This window comes from Labrus bergylta, chromosome 17 (genome assembly GCF_963930695.1).
Source record: "Labrus bergylta chromosome 17, fLabBer1.1, whole genome shotgun sequence".
Classification (NCBI taxonomy): domain Eukaryota; kingdom Metazoa; phylum Chordata; class Actinopteri; order Labriformes; family Labridae; genus Labrus; species Labrus bergylta.
Window position 1 is genome coordinate 16,093,754 of NC_089211.1, and position 19,691 is coordinate 16,113,444.

Here is a 19,691-nt window from a genome sequence, read left to right on the forward strand (position 1 = left end):
CGGAAGAATTGTAGGCGTGAAACTTTCCCCTCAAACTTTTCCTCCCACCCACGGCCAATAACAGGGCCGCCTCTTATGAATGGACTCCTCTGATTTGCCTGAGTCTCCTGTCCACGGAGTGACTGACAGCCTGAAGTGGTGGTGGTGGGGGGGGACGACTGGCTTTTTTTATATGTTGCCCCGTTGGACTTGAAGGGGCTGTACGTGACGACTGAAAGAGGGGGAAACACCGCGGTGCAGGACAGTTGAGAAGCGCAGAGAGGAGAGGAGCTGTGCGGGAGAGAGACGGGTGCACATCCGTCAGACTAGCCGGAGGAAAGCGCACCAACAAACCCCCTATGGCTGCTTGAGAAATACCGCTACACCCCCCCTCCCCCTTTTTTCTCTTTCTCTGGGACTTTTGGCTTTTAGTTTTTTTTTTATCCTGACCAGAAGTTTCTTTAGACAGGTCTTATTAGTTGCTCCAAGTTGAAGAAGTGAATCCACTTGCCGTGGACGTCTCTGGCGGTCATGGATACCCTTATAAGATGGAAAGTTAAACGGAGGATAAGGGACGCCCAAATCACTTTAGCGGTGATTCTGCTTTTTGTCACATCGCAAGCAAGTTCAGGTAAGATGCAGCTGGGAGAGTTTTTTATTTTTTATTTTTTATTTTTTAGTTTAGAGCTGCTCTGCACTGAAAGTTTCTCTCCTTGGTTACTGTGATGTCTGCTCCTCCGCCTCCTCCTAAACTCATCTTTGTGCCTTTAGTGGTGCCCTAATGTATTCAGCTTGGTGTAGCCGAAACTGTGGGACTTGTCAAAGCATCAAAAGACTGCAAGTTTTGAGGAGAGAGGCTTTTCTTTTAAGAAAAGCTGGAACTGCTCAGTTTTCCTGGATTTGGAAAAAAAAAACTGGTCTGCAGTGACATTGTGCAAAAGTTGTGGCACTTTTGAAACATTTAATAACTACCAAACAGGGATGGAGGCCTGAATTTACATACTAATGCTTATTGTGGCTAAATAAATATGCTCAAGATGATAAAAAATACACTCTGCAAAGTGTAAAAACAAAAATTCATAGCCAGATGTTGCTTTTCATTTTGCAGATTTATTACCATGTTCTAATAGTAACTTTTCAAAAAGGTGCAGATAGTTGAAGTCAGTTTATTAAGGCTTTTTCCACAGCACTTTTTTTTTAAAGATTTTTTTTTAACTGATGAGAGGGATGAGCATAATTCTCATCAGAGGGAGGGGCTGTAGCTGCTCTGAAGTGGCAGGGTGGAGCCGCCTAAAGGACTCCAACATCAGGACTCACTGCTTTCAAGCAAGGAGCCCTTTGCCATAACTCCAAACGCCAAATATTTCCCTATTTTTACTCGACAAGTTCTTCTCACGCTGGCATGTGACAGCTATACAACTCCAAATGTGAAAAAATGAATGGAGTTTGGTATGTCAGTTAAACCCAGTCAACATACAGGAAAACATGACTTATTTAATCATTAGACGAGCTGTGTGGCACCGTTGTGCCCTCTGGGTGCTCAGAGGTCATGTGGAGCTATAGAAGTGGGGCTGGGGTCCGACTGCTTACAAGTATTATTAGCACCTTAAGGCTGCCTGGCATGGTTGGTGGTCTGCTGTGACACTCTGACACAGGACTTTGAGGTGAACAGCTGGCTTCTCCTGTCTGCTTCATGGACAGTCAGAAGGTGATCTAGATTATGCTGATGGCGTGAATGTGACCGAGCCAGATGCTTGATTTAAAACAGAAAAATGTGCAGTCGATGTGTTTTTTTTTTTTTTACAAGCTCACTGCAGAGGCAATACTGTTCAACATATAAAGGAAGCACTGCAGCCTGTTGTTTTCTGCGTTGCCTATAAACACTGGTTTGTTTAACAGTTTTATCAGGACCTGTATGATGGAAAGGGAGCTGGACTTTAGTTCTGCATGCTCATGATGCTGAAGGCTGGTTGTAATCAGCTCTTAATAAAACAGAGAAAAAGCAGAGTCTTTTACACGAGCGCCCAAGGTGTCAGTTCAAATCCTGATACTTGACACTTGACAAAAGCCAAACGGGAAATGCTTCATGATTAAGTGCTAGCAACAAGCCAAGTTTGTGTAAAATAATTATCTTGTTCTTGAAGTGTAAGATGTTGCTCCTATGAGCTTCTTTAAGCAGTGAATGTGGTAAAGTGTTGATATAATTGAGTTTTTTCATTAATATTCATTGGAATGTTTGATTATGGTAGAATATTAAAATGTTCTGTATCTTTCTCTTAACTTTATTGAAAAACGTTGTAGTCCCAGATATTTAGGCAGTTTGACAGCAGTAAAAGGATCATCTTGACCCAAACCAGATGACCTCTTAGCCTCAGGGAGGAGCTGGATGTAGGCCAATATTCACCTGAGAACTTGCATGGGCCTGCCCAGACCCAGCATCACTGCTTCTCTGGGACATGTCAACTTAATGCTCAATATGCCTGCACGAAAATGCAAGCTTTCGAATTATTTTGAGTAAAATGTTAATTCCTCCGAAATCCTCAGTTTATTTTGTTTCCATTCTGTACTTGTGAAAAATTGATATGATACACATTTAATACTTCATATTAAAATAGCCAAATGCTATATTACATTGTCTGACTTTTATATCACACTGAAATTGAAATAAAAAGTGGTGTGATAGCTGTAATAAAAAACTGCATGTAAAAGCAGTCAGTTTCAATCACTGAATGTATGGGTTGTAGCAAGATTGGAGGTATTCTTTAGATGAATAGCATGCTAGTGAGGCAAAAGCTGCAACAGCCCCCGCTGAACTTGTTGCAATAACTGGCTACAAATATGGCTGCCTATATAATTATTCTTTAAGCTGTAAATAGAAATTGACTTTTTTATTGGGCACAGATTTAGCACAATAGGTATGTTTAGCCTGAATGACCCTCTTGATCAAATATCTTTGAATATGTAAAATGAATATACATTGTTAACCAACTGTGGAGTAGACAGTCAGATCAGCTGTGATACTCTACTACTGTACATGTGCTGCAGACAGTGCTGAGAGTCAAACCTTGGAGCACCCTCTGCTGGAAAAACTATGTGATGGCAACATTTTATTAATCAGCCAATCTATAGTCTTATAGGATAACATGTTGTTTTTTTTATAGGAAATTATTTAAATTTAGCCAAAATGGCATCATCCGTGAAAATGCCCATATTCGTCCGATACCGGCTGACAAATTTAGCTTGCTAATTTGTCCATTGTGCTAACCAGCTAGCTAACTTTAGTCTGTTTGCTTTTGCTTGACTCAAAGTTGAGACGGTGAGAGTGAAAAAACAGTAAAATGGCAGTCTCTAAACCAAAATGTTTTCATGAAAATATTAATAATTTATCAAACACGTTTTTGGTGCTAACTAGGGAGGATGATGTTGTTTTATTGTTTAGTTCTCCAGTCGAGTTCGTCCTTACTTGTTAGCTTGCTAAACAGCTAGCATGTCAGCCTGAAATCTCATCATGAAATTCCATTTTTACAGTGACATGGAATAGAATTAAACTATTAGTATTCTGAGCAAATATGTTTAGGGCATTGCTGTATATTTTTCAAAGTCTATACATTTGATTCTTTTTCCTTCACACTATAGAAACTATAAGAAGTCATGACAAGCGCCTTGGGTCATGCCGGATCAGCACACTGTGTGTAAGTCAAGCTTTATTAGACAGACTGAGTGAAGTCATTTTGCCATGGTTCTTAAGGGAGGTCATATTGCCCTGGCATTAATGAGGGAAGTATGCTTTAAACGCATGGTAACAACAGAAGGCTTATAAGACACAGAGGTTAAGAATGAGAAGAGGGGTCAGTGGTCAAGGGTGAAGGTCAGGACTTTGGGATTGCCGCTGCTATTAGGTTTACAGTTTCACTGCCTGAAGAAAGGAATTCTTGCTGTTTCACTCCTCCTTGTTTCATTCAAATTCCCACTGACTCCTGGAGGTTAAGGAGTTAAAAAAGGTGTGTATTTTTTATATAATGCGTCAGCATTTTAGGAGAATTGAGTGAAATATTTGACACATTTTGCACTCATTTCTCCTTTGCATTCTCTCACAATTAATCGCTTTAGATGCAGAATAAAAATTAAAAAAAACACAAGATATAATTTAATTTGAGAGTCTTGCTAGTTGTATTTATAGACATGTGATTCAATTATATGAGTCTAATTGTAACTTAACACCCATCTACCCCTAATGGTTCCTCTTGAGATTCTGCTGAGTTGCCTTTTCTACTGAATTTTCTCAATCAGTGGAATCTTTTCACAGGTCTAAGAATATCTGTTTTGATTCTTTTTCACTGTGGTTTGTTGTCATTAATCAACCAGAAGTTTTAAGATGGTCTAAGTCAGTTACAAACATCCACACAGGAGCAGAACCTACTTTGGTGGAGTACTTAGGTCATCAGAAATACTGAAATAACATTCTTTGGATACCTTTTAAAAAGAAAACAGGGACAGATTTTGGCCAAAGAAGCAAAAGAAGACAATGTTAAAGGACCTGAGGATATGCTAAGGTATTAGAAAACAATGTCGTGATACAGGAACTAGGCCATATTTAAGGGTATGATATTTGTTTTATCCTTACGTACATTTTAAGGGGATAAACAGAAGAAGGCTTTGCTGTTTTACTGAGGACCTTCACATCTGGAATCGATAAGTTCCATTGTGCTGTCTGCTAGGGCCTCCAAAAAGCCAGAAAAAATGTCTTCCAGATGTTTTCTTCCCATTCGTGGTGGAACAGGGGACCATAAAAAAAAAAAAAAAAGAGCTATGCATTTTTTAAAAGAAAATACACCATTCTGCGCTGGTTTTTTAGAGAAGACTCCTAAATCGGATAACATCTGCAGCCATATAGCTCAGTTTGTTCAAATAATAGCAGTGTTTCAGCTAGGTTTGCACATAGCCTACACCTCCAGGGTCATTAAAAGGTTCTTTTTGTTTAAGCAAGCCAACTTTATGACAGGGTTAAAGGTCGGATACAGCTGGTCGGCAGCTGTTTTTCATTCACAACCTCTTTATATCTGGACAACAACGCCTCTAAAGGAATTCATATTGAAAATTATATTTTGAATCTGAAAAACGTCTAAAGTCAGGTTTTGTGAATCTGATTGAAACCAGTGTTAGCATTGAAATGCAATGAAACAAGGGCTTATGTCAATATCACCATAAAGCATAAAAAAACTCTCTTTAGCAGCTTTAAGTTTGCAATTTTGACCGTATTTTTTCACCCAAGCTTACACTCAAAAACAAAATTAAACATCATGTTGTATTAAAGAATGCTCGAAACTACACAGTGAGACTACAAAAGTATCAGGAAACATTTTACTTAATTAATAATTTAACTAAGAAGTCGGTTCATTTCGGCATCTGGTTCCACACGATCACACTAATTTTTGAAGCAGCCGTCTCCCCCTGCTGGCCATTATAAATAATGCAGTTTTAGGACATGTAGAGTCTATGTAATAAATACCCATTCATATGACTGAATAAAAGGGCAAAGATAAAGTTTGATACTTTGGCCTGTTAGTTCAAACACAGCTTGTTCAAATAAAAAATAAAACAAGACACAGTGACATCACATGCTCCAATTAGAAATTGACTTTATGTCAGACATGTAACAAGGTTTTTGCAGGATTATGAGTGGGTTGTTTCTCACTCACCTATAAGTGACAATCCTGAGGTCATGTCCAACTCAATCAGATAAGTGGCGGTGAGAAAAAATGGCTTCTTGTGTGTGCCCATTGCTGCGGCGCAGAGGAAAGAATCTGAGTTAGTTGGACTGTGGAGAGAGGCAGTGACCCTGCAAGTGCATGTGCCACTTCGGCCCTGTAAATGCAGGCTTTGTGGAAAGGAGTCTGTAAATCAGCTCTAATGCCCTGATAACAACATGGAAGATAAAACAAAATATGCAGGACAAGTTTTTGACCCGTGTTAGGGTTTAGTAGAGCCTTTGTGCAGCACAATTAGGGCTTTATTTGCCATATTCAAAGCAGTATATTGTCTATCTCCAGAATAATCAAGGGTCAAATAATTGGTGCTGCTTAAATTATGCACTGTACTAATTACACAGCATGCTTGATTCGAAGCCAAACGGTTGCCTTTAAAGTTAGAAGCAAGTTTTTGCTAAAAACAAACAGACAAAAATCAGTTATTTCTCAAGCAGAGAACTCTAAGAAGGGTCTGAATGTGCCCCCCCCTAAAAGACAAAAGGAACACAATAGAGGCATTGAATGAAGAATTGTAAACACAGACACATCAGTGATGTCAAAATTGATGCAGCTCACGCTCTGTTATTTGAATCTAACAGTATGCTCTCTGCAGCATGTAGCGCACGGCAGAGTGAAACAGTTAAGTCTGGTCCAGGCTCACAAGCCGAGAATTCACTTCAGCTGGGAAACAGTGCTTTTCTCTGTAATGGGGTATTATAATCATTGAGCATGGAAAGCAATGTATGACTCATCCTTTCCAACCCCATTCCCCCTTCCCCTGCCAGAGCTTAGCCACAGCCTGGGCAGGAGAAAACTGAGTGTAAGCATTTCTTCCCTATGAGGGGGAAATACAATGGGTTCTGGTCAATGCAGAAACTTCATAGTCGTCTGATGATTTCTATTTTTACTTTAATGTGTGATTTAATTAGAGAGAGCTGGAATGGAAAGGCGGCATCAAATTAAGAAAAGTCTTTGCTTATTAAGCAGTGTTATGTAATTAAGCCTTAGGCTTTATTAGTTTGGTTTTGTTGCAACAAGGGACCCAGCTAGAGTTTGACCGCAAACACTAGTCTGTGCTAAAGCAAGCTGAAGGAGAGGAGCTATGAAAACTTTTCATACCAGCAGAGATACATGTTTAAATAACACTGTCACCTGTATGATATACAGTATACATGGTTAATATTTTCAACCATAACTTAATGTTCTCAGACTTGTAATGCTATATGGGTTTTGTACTAATATGAGAAATATTTTCAATTGAGATTATTATCATGTTTGCTAAAACCACACTGAACTTACCACTTAAATGTTTACAGAGAATGGAATTTTGATTATGACAAACCTTTATAATGGTTACATTTATGCACTCACAGGATTAGCTTAAGTTAAGTGAAAGGCTGTTGTTGTTGGTTTCATATTGAGGGTGAAAAGCAGTGAATTGAAGCGCAAACACAACAAGTTAACTGTACTAGCATGAAAGCTAATTCATGATCTCTGGCTAACCTTAGCCAAAATGCTATTGTTGCAAAAAGAAAATCTAGACAGACAGTAATCTTTTTTTGTTGCTGTATAAAACGATATTTGTAAAACTAAGTCAACATGTGTGGGATGAAGCAGCAATGGGAAAGATACATTATTAGGGCTTTATTTAGCAACATCTGGAGAAAAGACAAAGTAGCAAATACTTAAAACTCTTAGGAAACAGAGTAAGAAACATAAGAAAATAAATCTGGGTCTGTTACTTAGATTGAGGGTCACAAACAAACATGCAGCTCAGTTTTTTCTGACCAAACCAGCAACAATGTTAAAGAGGGCTTTTTAAAGCCTTGGGCTGGCCCATTTAAATACAAGAGGGGGAAGTTGGCTAATTTCTTTAAAATTAAAACGTAAAAATGAAACCCATCATAAAATATAGCTTTCCACAAATAAAACTACCAGTAATAGTTGATACTAAATGTGATGAAAGAACTAAAAACACCTTGAGAAATATTCATCTCGTGACAGTTTTTAAGTTTTTAATCCAAAGTTCCCCTACTCTAGCACAAGTAGCTAGCTTCTTCCATTTCCTTTTTCAGAATAAAAGCCTGTCTCAAACTGTGGATTTTTATTTTTTCACCAAAAACTCAGCAACAGCATAAACAAAGATAAAACCAGGTACAATCAACAAGGAATATGAACAAATACCAGTTTTATATGTTAACCAAGATACATGCACTGAAATGGGAATATATAGTGCATAATTTAAACCAAAATAACCACGTTTGACAGGGAGTTCTGTTTGATGAATGTTTGTTTTAACCCTATCTGAAACGACATTTCATGTTTTTATCATGTTACAAAACAAAACATTTCGAGTAATTCGTTTTGACGATTAGAAGTTGATGGCTCAGGTGAAGCCTCAGGTCAGTTTATCCTCTCACAGTAGTGCCTGGTGACTCGCAGGGGTAGTGTTGTTCATGTATGACTTTGGTTGTGTGTCAAAAGGAGATAGATTGAAAGTTGACTTGACTGTCACTGCAACTAAGGTAGTTTATTTGGCACTACAGATTGGGGAGCTTTTCCTGCTCCAGGCTGAAATTACTTAAAGTGTACATTATCACTCTTTCCCCACCTCCCTATAGCTTTTTTTTTCATCATCATGTTGAACAGTTTTTAATGTATTACGTGCATTAACTTTCTTTTCTCCAGTTGTCGTTATTAGTCTCCAATCATCACCGGATTTCATTTTTAAAAAATTTAGTTGAATCTTAAATATTTTTAAAGATCCTTTCAAAGCTTTGTATTAATTTACTTTCTCTGCTGCTGTATATTTGTGTTAATATGACTGTGGAAATATTTCTTTCAAAATGTTTATGGGTCATTGAGGGCACTTGTGATGATGAAACTCAGCCTTTGTTAGCAAACATTTCATATTTGGATTGATTCCCATCATTCAACAAGAGGCCAAAGTGTCTCAGTGAAGTGTGCCAGTTTTGCTCGTGCTGCAGTCCTGAGCTAAGGGGAAGAGCTTCATTAGCATGCAGGATTTTATATTTAATAGATCCAGTTTCATTGTTTTGTGTCAGTGTGGTGGTGAAATGGCTCTGTAATGTCAGTTGCTGCAGGGTCTACACTATCATAAATGTCTCTGCAGTAAGCCATCAAAAGTGTGAGGGAAAAGGATATGAATCAGGACAAACTCAAAACAGACAGAGGGGCATAAAGTTGCTAATAGGGGTTTGGATGTAAAACTTAAGAGAGGTGCAAATTGAAAAGGAGTTTGGAATTAGGAAAGGAGATGAGAAGCTTTAAAACGACGACGGCCTTCACATGTTTTCTTGCTGTAAAATGATCATTCGGAGGTGCACCGTGGAATCTTGACTCAGTTTTTCCATCTTTTGTGGTGGACGGCAGGCGGTGATTTATCTGCACTGCTGTGAGCTGCAGCGGGGAGACAGTGAAGTAAACCATCTGGTATTCCCCCTGTTAAAGCAATAAGAGTCTAAAGGCTGAAGCACTGAGCCTCCAGAGTACACAAGAGAAGCTCTGGTCTGAAAAACTTCTGAAAGAATTTTGGATCGTCTTACAGGTCTGTGTTTTTGTCTGTGGGTCAGCTCATTCGTTGGTGCAGGGGTAAATTCTCAAGGCTCTCTGCACATTCTGTCTTTGCATATATAACAGCTATAGGCTGTTTGTCATTTCATAATCAGAAGTGGTTGTAAATCTTTGAATTTCCATGATAAACTTCTGAATGAATTCAATTATGACTATGGGAATTAAAGCACTAGGTGTAGAAACAATGAAAAAGTTCCCATTCACATGCAGCTCTGGGTTCAGGTCACTGGGTCAGTGTCCTTTAATGTCTGGACTTAAGGTGATTGATTAAAAAAGAAACTGAAGTGATACCGGCTTATGAGTTCATTTACAAAACACTGTCCTCAGTTGCCTCAGTTCTTACCCGTCATAGTCGCATACTTTCATCTGGCTGGCATCCAAACTTGATCTTTACTCAAAACAAAGCAGCTGACAACATAATTGCTATTGCTAATGCTATTACTTTGGCTTTACATTTTTGATGAATTACACTTGAGGTATGATGGCAACAAGTGGTAATAAGAAAGCTAAAAGAGAAACTTGTCATGAAGTGAATTGATTGACTCATTAGTGTCAGTTAGCTAATGTTAGCTTACATTAGCCCCCATAAACTACTAGTCATACTAGACAAAAGGAGGCTCATTGGCAGCCAAACCGACATGTGTATATTGAAAGATCATATTATGGCTTGAATTAGATTTTCTTTTTAATGTATTAACTCAGCGCTTTAATGTGCCATTATTTAAAGAAATCTCCTCTCATTGAATCAGAGGTGCGCAAGCAACACTGATTGATTATTGGCTAAATTAGTTTTAAAAAAACAAAACGTTTTGCTGTATATCATTCAAATGTCAGTTTTATTCTGATATATTTCTTCATGTCAGACAAACCCTGGTATACACTGTTTCATTTCAGTAGTAGAATAAAACATGTGAAGTCCTTTGTCACATTGACATTTATGCAGAATTCAAACTGTTGTCTTCAGAAATATGTACCTGAAAAACATTAGTTTGAGCAGTGAATATCAAGAAATGTGTTGGTTAAACTAAGCTAGGCTGTAGGCCTATGTTGGTGTGTGTGTGTGTGTGATTGCTTGGTATCTAGTTGGTTTACGGACATCCCGTTCAACTTTGTGATGGTTATTAGTTTACTCATGGGTTGCTTCTCTGCTCTGTGTGTTGTCTCTCACAGGATGTCCATGCAGTGTGTGTAATGGGTTCAATGTAGCACACGTAATGCCTGCAGTATGATTTCCAGGTCTGGTCACGTGAAAGCCAGAAGCAACAACTTTACGGTCAATGTTGAAGGAAGTGTGTCTTAGTATTTTGGAGTAATGTGAGGTAAAAGCTTTGAGAGAGAAAAATAAATCTTATAAGAGAGTCTTAGTATTGGTAAGATCCCTTTCAGGTAGTTTATATCCTCAGATTAGAAATTTCCTTTTGGGAAACCTTTCCTGATATTTTTTACACTGAAAAGCAGTTCTTTCAAACTTTAGACAGTTACTGTCAGCGACAACTGGCATATATTGGATAACAATAATGCTAAAATGAAGAGTAACTGTTGTACATCCAGAGAAACATAAGTCACAAAGTACTTCCAACTGAAGTTGGGAAAAAATGAGCTAGTGATGAGCATGAGGTGGTGATTATGCCAGCTGCAAGCCCCTTAAATAAACTGAATTTAACAAAAGTTATTTTATGCTTATTAGTCACTTGAAAGTAAAGAATGTCTTACTACTTCTTTTAAAAAATGATGTACAACAGGTGGCTTCAGTTAAAGTTTTATAACAGCATAAGGTGAAACAACAAAAAAAGCAAAGACTCTTAAACCCTCCCTGTCTGTGATGCGCTCTAGGAGGGGGAAGTCTCTCATTGGGCATCCTTGTTTTCGGCAGTGCTGGTTTCCAAGAGTTGCGGGGTCCTCTCTATGGCTGCTAATTACTTCTTGTCCTCAGCGCCAGGTCAAGCATGTGCCTGGAGAATCAGGCCTCACTTCAGGAGGGGTTTGAGAAGGAGGAGGGGGATGGGGGGCAGGGAAAGAGTGAAGAATGTTAATCCCCCCCCCATGAAAAAGTCCTAATTCACTGGTCCGGCACCCCTCCTCTTGTCAAACCAAATGGTGCCGTCTGGAGACGCTATAAGTGTTGTTTCAGAATGTGTGTATGTATGTGTGCATCTGTGGAAATCAAAAGTGGATGGATAAGTCAGGGGAAGGGGATACACCACAGTCTTGGCACTGAGCCGAGAGCAGGATTATGAGTCTGGAGCTCGAGCTACTGTTCAGAGAAAGAGAGGAAAGATGTAAAGAGTAGTGCATATGGAGCAGAAGATCTCTGTAAAAAACACAAATCTTACTCGCAGTCTGCTGTGATGTTTTACGTTTGACCACACACTTTAAATCATTCACATATAAGTGGTATACTTTTATGAATTCATTATGCTTTACTACACTGAAACCTCATCCAGCCCATGTCTGACAAACAAACCTATAAAAGAGAGTAAACAAGCTCCTCTTATAGCACATTACATCAAAGAGAGAGCCCTTTAATTGCTCATGTAGAGATTATAAGTACCAGTTGTGACTGTGCACATGGCATGGGGAGATGTAACTGTGGGATTAGAAGTAGATAGTCTATGCTCATCCATCTAAGACTAGTCAACCACATTTACACTTAGGGAGTAGCCCAGCGCTCTCTTATGAACATTTACTGTATGTCCTTGGTTGCACTGACTCATATTGATGTAAAATGCATGTACTTGTTGATAGCAAAAGCCCTTTGGCTGATCCAAGGGTTATAAACATCTGGAATAGTGCCACAGTGTGGTTATGGAGGCATTGTGAGGATAACATGAGATGCAAAGGAAAGAATCCATAAAAAGCTTCTCAAGAGCGTGAAGGCTTTAAAGATACTTTGTGTTTTACAGCAATGCTTTTATGTGTTTCGCAAAAGTAGGCTATTTCAAACATCAGATGAGGGAAGGCAGACTTGCAAAGAGCAAATGTACACAAGGCCGTGTGGTATAAACAGTTTCTGTGTACCTGCCTCTTGGATGTGAGTAGCTGTGGTCGGAAGGAAAAAAAAGTATTTTTAGCAACTAGGGTAAGATGTGTTGGTCTCTCGAGGGGTCTGCCACGCTAAGTGGGTAAACATCTCACCTTAACAAGTTGGGACTGAGAGGCATACCTGCGGCTTAGGATGTGGTCAGGACAGTTTCCGCCGCAAGGTCGACTGCTGGTGACAGAAATCCATGAATGAGGGTGTGTAAGAGCGAGGAACCGGACTCGATAATGTTTGCGCTTGTCTAACTATTTAACACAGAAAAATGGCTCAGCTGTTGATTTCTTGCTTGTCTCATCCATCTTATTGGAAAATACATTCACTAATATCCGGATAGATTTTGGTAGGGCTTTTATTTTCCACCTTGTGTCTGCACAGAGATATATTATGATGTCCTTTCACCTTCCTGCTCTTTTCCTGTAAGCTGCTAATTGGCCCTCTAAACCTGGCTCACCTCCAGGTGACCCTGCAGAGGCCCTGTGGCCGCTTTTAGATCATTCAGGGGATCTAAAAACATCCATGAAAAAGCTGATAGAACAGATTTTGCTGGAGGAAAAGGAAATTAGAAAATGGAAATGTGAGAGTGGAACGTTTGAATAACACTTTGATGGAAAGAGTGGTAACAAGTATGAATTGAGCCTGGGCACCCTGATGACAGTTGACCATATTCATACAGAAGCCTGTTTTCTATGATCTCACTGTCAGGATGTGAAGTTCAAAAGCTGTTATGTCTGTAAGCTGTATGGTAAATGGGGACTGGTAAATGGAGGTTAGCATTCAGCCACTTCCTGGCTAGTACGGCAGTCGGAGAAAAAAGTGGTTGAAATGCTAACCCTACTGCTTGGTAATATGATTGTTAACAATTTCAGAGCAAATGTTAATGTTTGCTAGTGACTTCTACCTCTAAGCTATATGTAACCCTAGCTTGGAAGCAGATGGATGCTAACAGGAGCTGCTGTCTAATGTTAGCTTATATTTGCTGTTTTTACTTGTAGTATAACCCAATGCCCTGCCAGGTTTTCAATATCCATAGTATTGTTTGTTGGGGATAAGTCTTTCAAGCAGTGGAGTGATTGCATTTTGCACATTTCGGAAACTAGCTAACTTCCTAGCACGCAGCAGTATTCACATATGAGCTAACTACAAAGAGCGGGATGAGAACAATGGTTGCTGTAAATATAGTGATTACTTTTTGTTTGTGTGAGTTCGCTGAAAAACAGTCTACTCCACAGAAGGAGTTATGATGTGGTTGGCATCAACTGGATGCTCTTCATACTGACTTATTTCATGTGTTGTGAGCCAGCTTCAGTTAGCCTATATTCATTACGGCAGCCATATTGTTATGATGGTGAGTCTGTTGTCCGGAGGAATGTATTTGAATCATTTATCGCCGATTGCTTGATAAGTTGAAATAGTTTGCACATAGGATTTAGACTGTCTACTTTTCAATTAACCCCATTCACAGTTTTGTGAATAACTTTCTGTACCAGTAGACAATAAAATGCAACTGATTGTAATGGTATCCTATCTAATATTACCGTAATATAGTCTCGAACTGTGAGACTTACGCAAAGTTGTTTCCATATAAGGAAAGAGGAGATGGAAAAGGGAGGATACAGCTGTTTTAACAGTCTGCGAGTCACAGACATAAACGTGATCGACAGACCATTAGCAGATTTTTATACTGCAGCGTGGGGTTAATCTGACCTGTAAACTCAGAGGTTGCTGTGTTTCACTGTACCACAGTGAGGCTACTTCCATGCCTTGTACGGACTTCTCTCATTGCAAACATCAGTAATCAATTAATCTACCTCCTAAAGGATACTGTGCTGTTGGATATTGGCAGCCAGTGACTGTAGTATCATAGCAGAGGGTTGTGGCTTTTTTATAGGGACCATTTGTGGCTGTCTGGGTAAAGGGCAACAAGTGTTAGCTTTGCTTTTGGTCACCAAGGTCCTTGTTAAAATGGTATTTAATAAAAAAAAAAAGATTTTTGTGCCAGTGTATGTGTCACCTACCCCTCTTGTATTCTTGGCTGAGAAACTGTAGCTTACTGTGTCAGTCTGAGTGATGTTTTTAAGTGTGTCAAGGGAGATGTTTTTTGGAGTAGTTTGTTTGAAAAATGAGACTGTAATACTGAACTGAGAGATTGTGCTTGCTTTTATTTTCCTAATGATTTATGTCATTATTGGGAAATGCATGGATGTACTTTTCTAAAATACTTTTTGCATTTTCTAATAGTTGCACTGTCTCTCTGAGCCAGCGATATACAAATATATTCAGTTACCAGTTTGCCCCTTGAAAATGACAAATTTGACACTTTTAGCTGCAAAAGACAAAGCACATTTCTTTTCTGATTATGAATACTTTCAGAGCTGAATAGTGGATGTCGCCACTTATTGTCTACTTACTTGTTCTAGTTCTACAATCTCCAAAACCTGCATTCAGGCCTCAGTTTCAAAGCAGCCAGTGTAATAGATAATGTACATTTTTCATTTCCCATCACTTGACATCCTGACATATTCGAACACTGTCCCAGAGCATTCAGAGACAAGCTCATTAAATGAGCCTCTGTCATGATGGTGATTGATGGATAACTTCTGCCTGGTGAGTGAGTTTTTGTCTGTCTCTTCATTATAGGTTGATGACAGGCAGAACCGTCAATTTTTTTAGACCCTCCACCTGCCTATACTCTGTCGTCCTGTGGTATGCGCTCTCACTTATATGGTTGTTGTGATGTCTTTGATGTCTGGTTTTACACATCCAGTGCTTATCTAAATATTTGGCTCACATGAACTATTTTGATGTGTATTTGCATCTGCCTAATGTGTTGCCTCCAGCTATATTATCCTCACTCCTTAAAATTTGAATATGACTTAAGTGCCGGGGATTAGATTAGACAGACTTCCTCTGAGATAGGAAGAGTGGGACGGTTTGGGGGGAGAGATTGAACTAGAGAAGACAACCAAATTTATCAGACTCTGAACCGACAATTTTGATTCAAAACGTTGGGCTCAGACTTTGTCTATACTGTTATGAGCAATTATTTTTGTAATGACTGTGCCACTGTCAAACCTGATTTGACGGTTCAGCTTTTACTTCTTGTTGCTTTATGTATTTCAGGGACACGCTAAACTCGAGTAAACATGAGTGTCATGTTTTACCGTTATAATGCACATTTATCAAACATTGCCATAAACACCAGGTGCTGCATTGACTTCATTTTGTACTGCTTAAAATCTCAACACTGTATTATTAACAGTATTACTGGATCAGGACTGAAGCTGAAGTAAAAATGAACGACAGCTTGACCAGCAGTCCCAAAGAGGTACTGCTGGTCATTAGGGGTTTAGGACATTAAAATCTCAAGGTACGGGTGTTCTGGTGAGGTTGTTTAATTCACTCTCATGCTAATAATCCTGTGAATAGAAAATAAAGATAAAGTTTTCAGCTACCTTAAAAGATTAAGTGCAGAGATGCTTCAGCAGTAAAATGTGAATCCAACCCGAGTCTTCTTGACTAATTAGATTTAAATCTTCCCTTTTTTAGGTGGAATACTTTTTTTTGCTTCAGCCTCTTGTGTGCGTATTTGAGTGTATAAACGGGTACAATCTTTAAAAAGTGTGTTGAGCTTTTGACTTTGTTCAGCAATGGAAACAATTTCCCATATCCTTGAGTCATTGTCTGTCCTGTGATCTCTGATGTTTTGTGTTTGTTAGGCACATGGTTTTATTAATCGATGAACTTCATGACTTTGAGAAACCTGGAAATGAACCCCCTTTTTTTGTGTGTGTGTTGATAATAAGATAGCAACATGCAATCAGACTCACATTAAGCTTATGAGGAGGACGTTTTTTTTTCCACATTCACTTCACAGCTGTAGACGTATATCCGCGGCCAAAGCCCTCATAAATGGAAACCTTTGTTGAAGAATGTCTCGTTTTTTTTTTCTTCTAATTGATCTTTGCAGCACGTGAGTCATGCGTAATGACATCCAGCTGGAGGTTGTTGCACGGTAACACAGAATGTACAAACACTCTTGCTTGGCCCATTCCGCTCTCCACCTTTCCCAGCCTCCCTTTCGCTCTCAGATGGATGGAGCAATTGACTTTTTTTTTTTTTTTTTTTTAAACTCCTGGACGCCGTGTGTGGTCTTTGTAGCCTGATACTAGGACTGCTGTACCTGTGTGTCAGTTTCCTTTGACACTCCACATTCACATAACAAAAAAAAAGCATCCAGCAGCAGAATACCACAGCATTTTTGCTTTTGTCTTGTTTTATTTCTTAAACTCCTGTGCCATAAATTCCTTTTGTTTAGCCTGCTTCCTTGTTTTAGTGTTGGTCCGCCTCTAAACACCCTGTCCCTGTCCCTATAGACGTAATCCAGTGTCCTTTTCAGTCCATTCCTGTGCTGGGACGAGGCTAGATGCTAATGGTTGTCATTGTAAAGCTGGTTGTGAGAGCATCTGGCTGCACGAACAGCTGTTTGTCCTGGGTGGTTTTGGCATGCGTGGGGTGCGGTCCAGGGTCAAACCCCGTGTCACATTGTTCTGACCCAGTGTTCTTCTGCGGTGGCCCGGTCTCAGCCGGGGCCGACCGGCCTTAAAGTGTCCTAATTGCACGGTTGTGGCAAAAAAAGGGAGGGAGCTGTGGATTTAGCATTGCAGGGAGATGGATGGAAAGGATGGATTTTGTTGCAGCGGGAACCCATGATCATGGTGATCTATAAATGGGCACATCTCTGTTTAGCGTCTAAATGGAAAACTGAAATCTTCTCTGAACCACAACAGCCAAATCTCCTGCTGAGTAACTAGACCCTCTGAGTCAGCAGAGGACAGAAAATGGAGGCAATGGTTTGAAAATGGGCCATAATTTCAGTTTATTTGATGAGCATAAATTCTAGGATGTTATATCTATAAAAGCATTGTATAAACTGTTTGATATAGGGGTTGGAAGATTTGTACTTTGCAGTTTAAATTTGAAAGGAATTTCAACTCTGACATCCTTTTGTTCTTCTTTTGTCTCTTTTCCCTCTCCATAGCGGAACCATCAGACCTCTTGAAGATTTTAGATTTTCACAGTTTACCCGAGGGTGTTACAAAAACGACGGGTTTGTGCTCACATAGGCGGTCAACACAAGGACCCGATGTGGCTTACAGAGTATCCAAAGACGCCCAGCTCAGCGCCCCCACCAAACAGCTGTATCCAGGTGAGTATCTGACGCAAATACCATCATGTCTTCTTCTTTGTTGAAGCACTCACTTTTTCTTCCTTGACATCAAACAAAGCACTGATGGAAATTAGAACCACCTTCATTTTCCGACACAACACTTCAGTATTATCTCAGCAGATTCTTCTTCACCGTATTCAACTTTTCTTACATGTTGCCTCTGTTTCTGCCATCTGGTCTTCTCTTTGACTTTTCACCCCACATTGTTGTAAACTGTAGCATTACAACATTTGAACATAGCTGGAAAGCAATTTGTATTTGTTCCCACCTGGCCTGCTCCTTTCCTTTCCCTGGAGGTGGAACTTTTATTGGCTCCTGTAACTTGATTATGTATGTCAGCTCTATCTTTGGTTTATTAGATTTCAGGAAGGGTACGCCTGCTGTTTCATCCTCAAAGCCCCTGTTAACTTGTTTATCTTGTTACTAAAACATACTGTCTCCTTGCAGCTCCTCTTGTACAAATGTAAAATGTTGCGACTCACACCTCAAACAATAAAGAAAAATAAGGCTCCTATCTAATGTGGCTTCAAAACCATCAGATGCATGTGAGTTCTAGCCCTGTAATATTTGATGCTGTAGGAGGAGCCAGCCCATGGAAAATCTGTGAAAATAGGGGTTTTAGAGGGGAGGGAAGTCTGGGGTTCCACTTCTGCCTCGTTCTATTGTGCTGACGTGGCTTTGGGTTTCTGCGCTATGCTCTATGCTGCGCTGCAGTAGCACTTTCCTCCCTCTCCTCCCCTTCTCTCCCGGCAATCTTTCCTCCCTCCTTCTCTTTCTTTCTTTTCCCTCTAGCGCCATAATCTTTCCCTCTATGATTCCTCTGCTGCCCTGCAGTGTTTTCTCTTTGTGTTTCTTCTGTCTGTGGTGAGACATGCTCCCTTTTCTGTACTCTTCTTTCTTTTGTTGTTTTACAGTAGAAAATCTCGACACCATATTTCTGTGACCCCAGATGACCTATTTCTGAAATTACTGTGATTGGAGTCCTGCAGCTTCAAAAACGAAAGAAAGAAAGATGAAGAGCATGCATGGATGTGGTTTAGAAGCATAAAACAGGGAGAACTAGTAACCCTTCCTGTGAGTAAATCCCCTACAAAGCTTGGATTGGATGACAGCCCCATTCATGGTCGTCTGAGGCGTTGCATTGGCCTTAGTGGACCTTTGATCCATGTCATGGCTCTTCTTTGGGGCTTAAAGTCAGCCTGCATGCCCTATCATGCTCTCCAATCAAACAAATACTCTTTACTTTGAAGCTCTGTGACAGCAGAGCCCTTATGAGTCTCCGTTTAGATACGCATGCTGTAATTACACACCAACTCTGTATCATCCAAAATAACAGTCCACATAAAACAAACCAGCTTGGAGGAGTTCATAGCAGGCACCACACAGTCTTTAGGTGCAAACAGAATAACTAGCCGTCTGTGGCTTGAAGGCCTTACAAAAAAGTCGAGGCATCTGTGATGTGGTCGCTCTCTCGTCTCGACACTAACACAATGTACAGCTCATATATTCCGCATGGCAGCTAAACTTGTGAGCTCATTCTGGCCAACACTTTTTTTTCCTAGTTTAACTAACTTTTCTGCTGAGTTATGACTCTGGCACAGAGCCTGGAGGTACAATTTGCCTAAATTACCAGCACAGCATCCAGTCTCCCAAAGCTAACACAATGCTACAGATAGGCGTACAAACAAAGGCATACAAATGTCTTCTTTTATTATGACTGTAATTGTTGTAATAAAAACCGCAGAAGCTGGGATTGAGAAAACACTGGCCCGTGACCCTGTAACCACAGACAGTCTGTGATGATGTGTTGGAAAAGAACGTGTGCAGACATGCAATCATTAGGCAAACATGTGGAAGGGATGATTCATTTGAGACTGCGCTGCACACAGAAGAGTCCTTTCTTACCTTTTATTAAGTGAATGAGAAATGAAGGAACAGGGCATTAAAGCTGTCTGCCCTCATTTAACTTGTACCAAACACTTCCTGTGTCTCAGTAGTCTGTGTATGTCATCTCTATATCCTGACTAATCTGTGACAAAAAGCATCTATCATTGCACATATGCAGATTCAAAATGTGAGAAATATCGTCTTTACTGCGTATTAA

The 19,691-nt window shown here is 39.8% G+C and overlaps 1 protein-coding gene across 3 annotated transcripts in view; it reads left to right on the top strand.

The window, feature by feature from the left end:
• Nucleotides 1-202: 202 nt before the first annotated feature.
• Nucleotides 203-19,691, top strand: part of col5a1 (procollagen, type V, alpha 1) — a 77,862-nt gene continuing 58,373 nt past the window's right edge. For 2 of the 3 annotated variants that reach the window (XM_020634643.3, XM_065965989.1), the window contains exons 1-2: nt 204-610; nt 17,399-17,566. In XM_020634643.3, coding sequence (XP_020490299.2) covers nt 511-610; nt 17,399-17,566 — 268 coding nt within the window. In that variant the 5' untranslated portion in view covers nt 204-510. Of the gene's footprint in view, nt 611-17,398; nt 17,567-19,691 lie in introns of all 3 variants that reach the window. The other variant, XM_020634644.3, reaches the window with a different exon arrangement.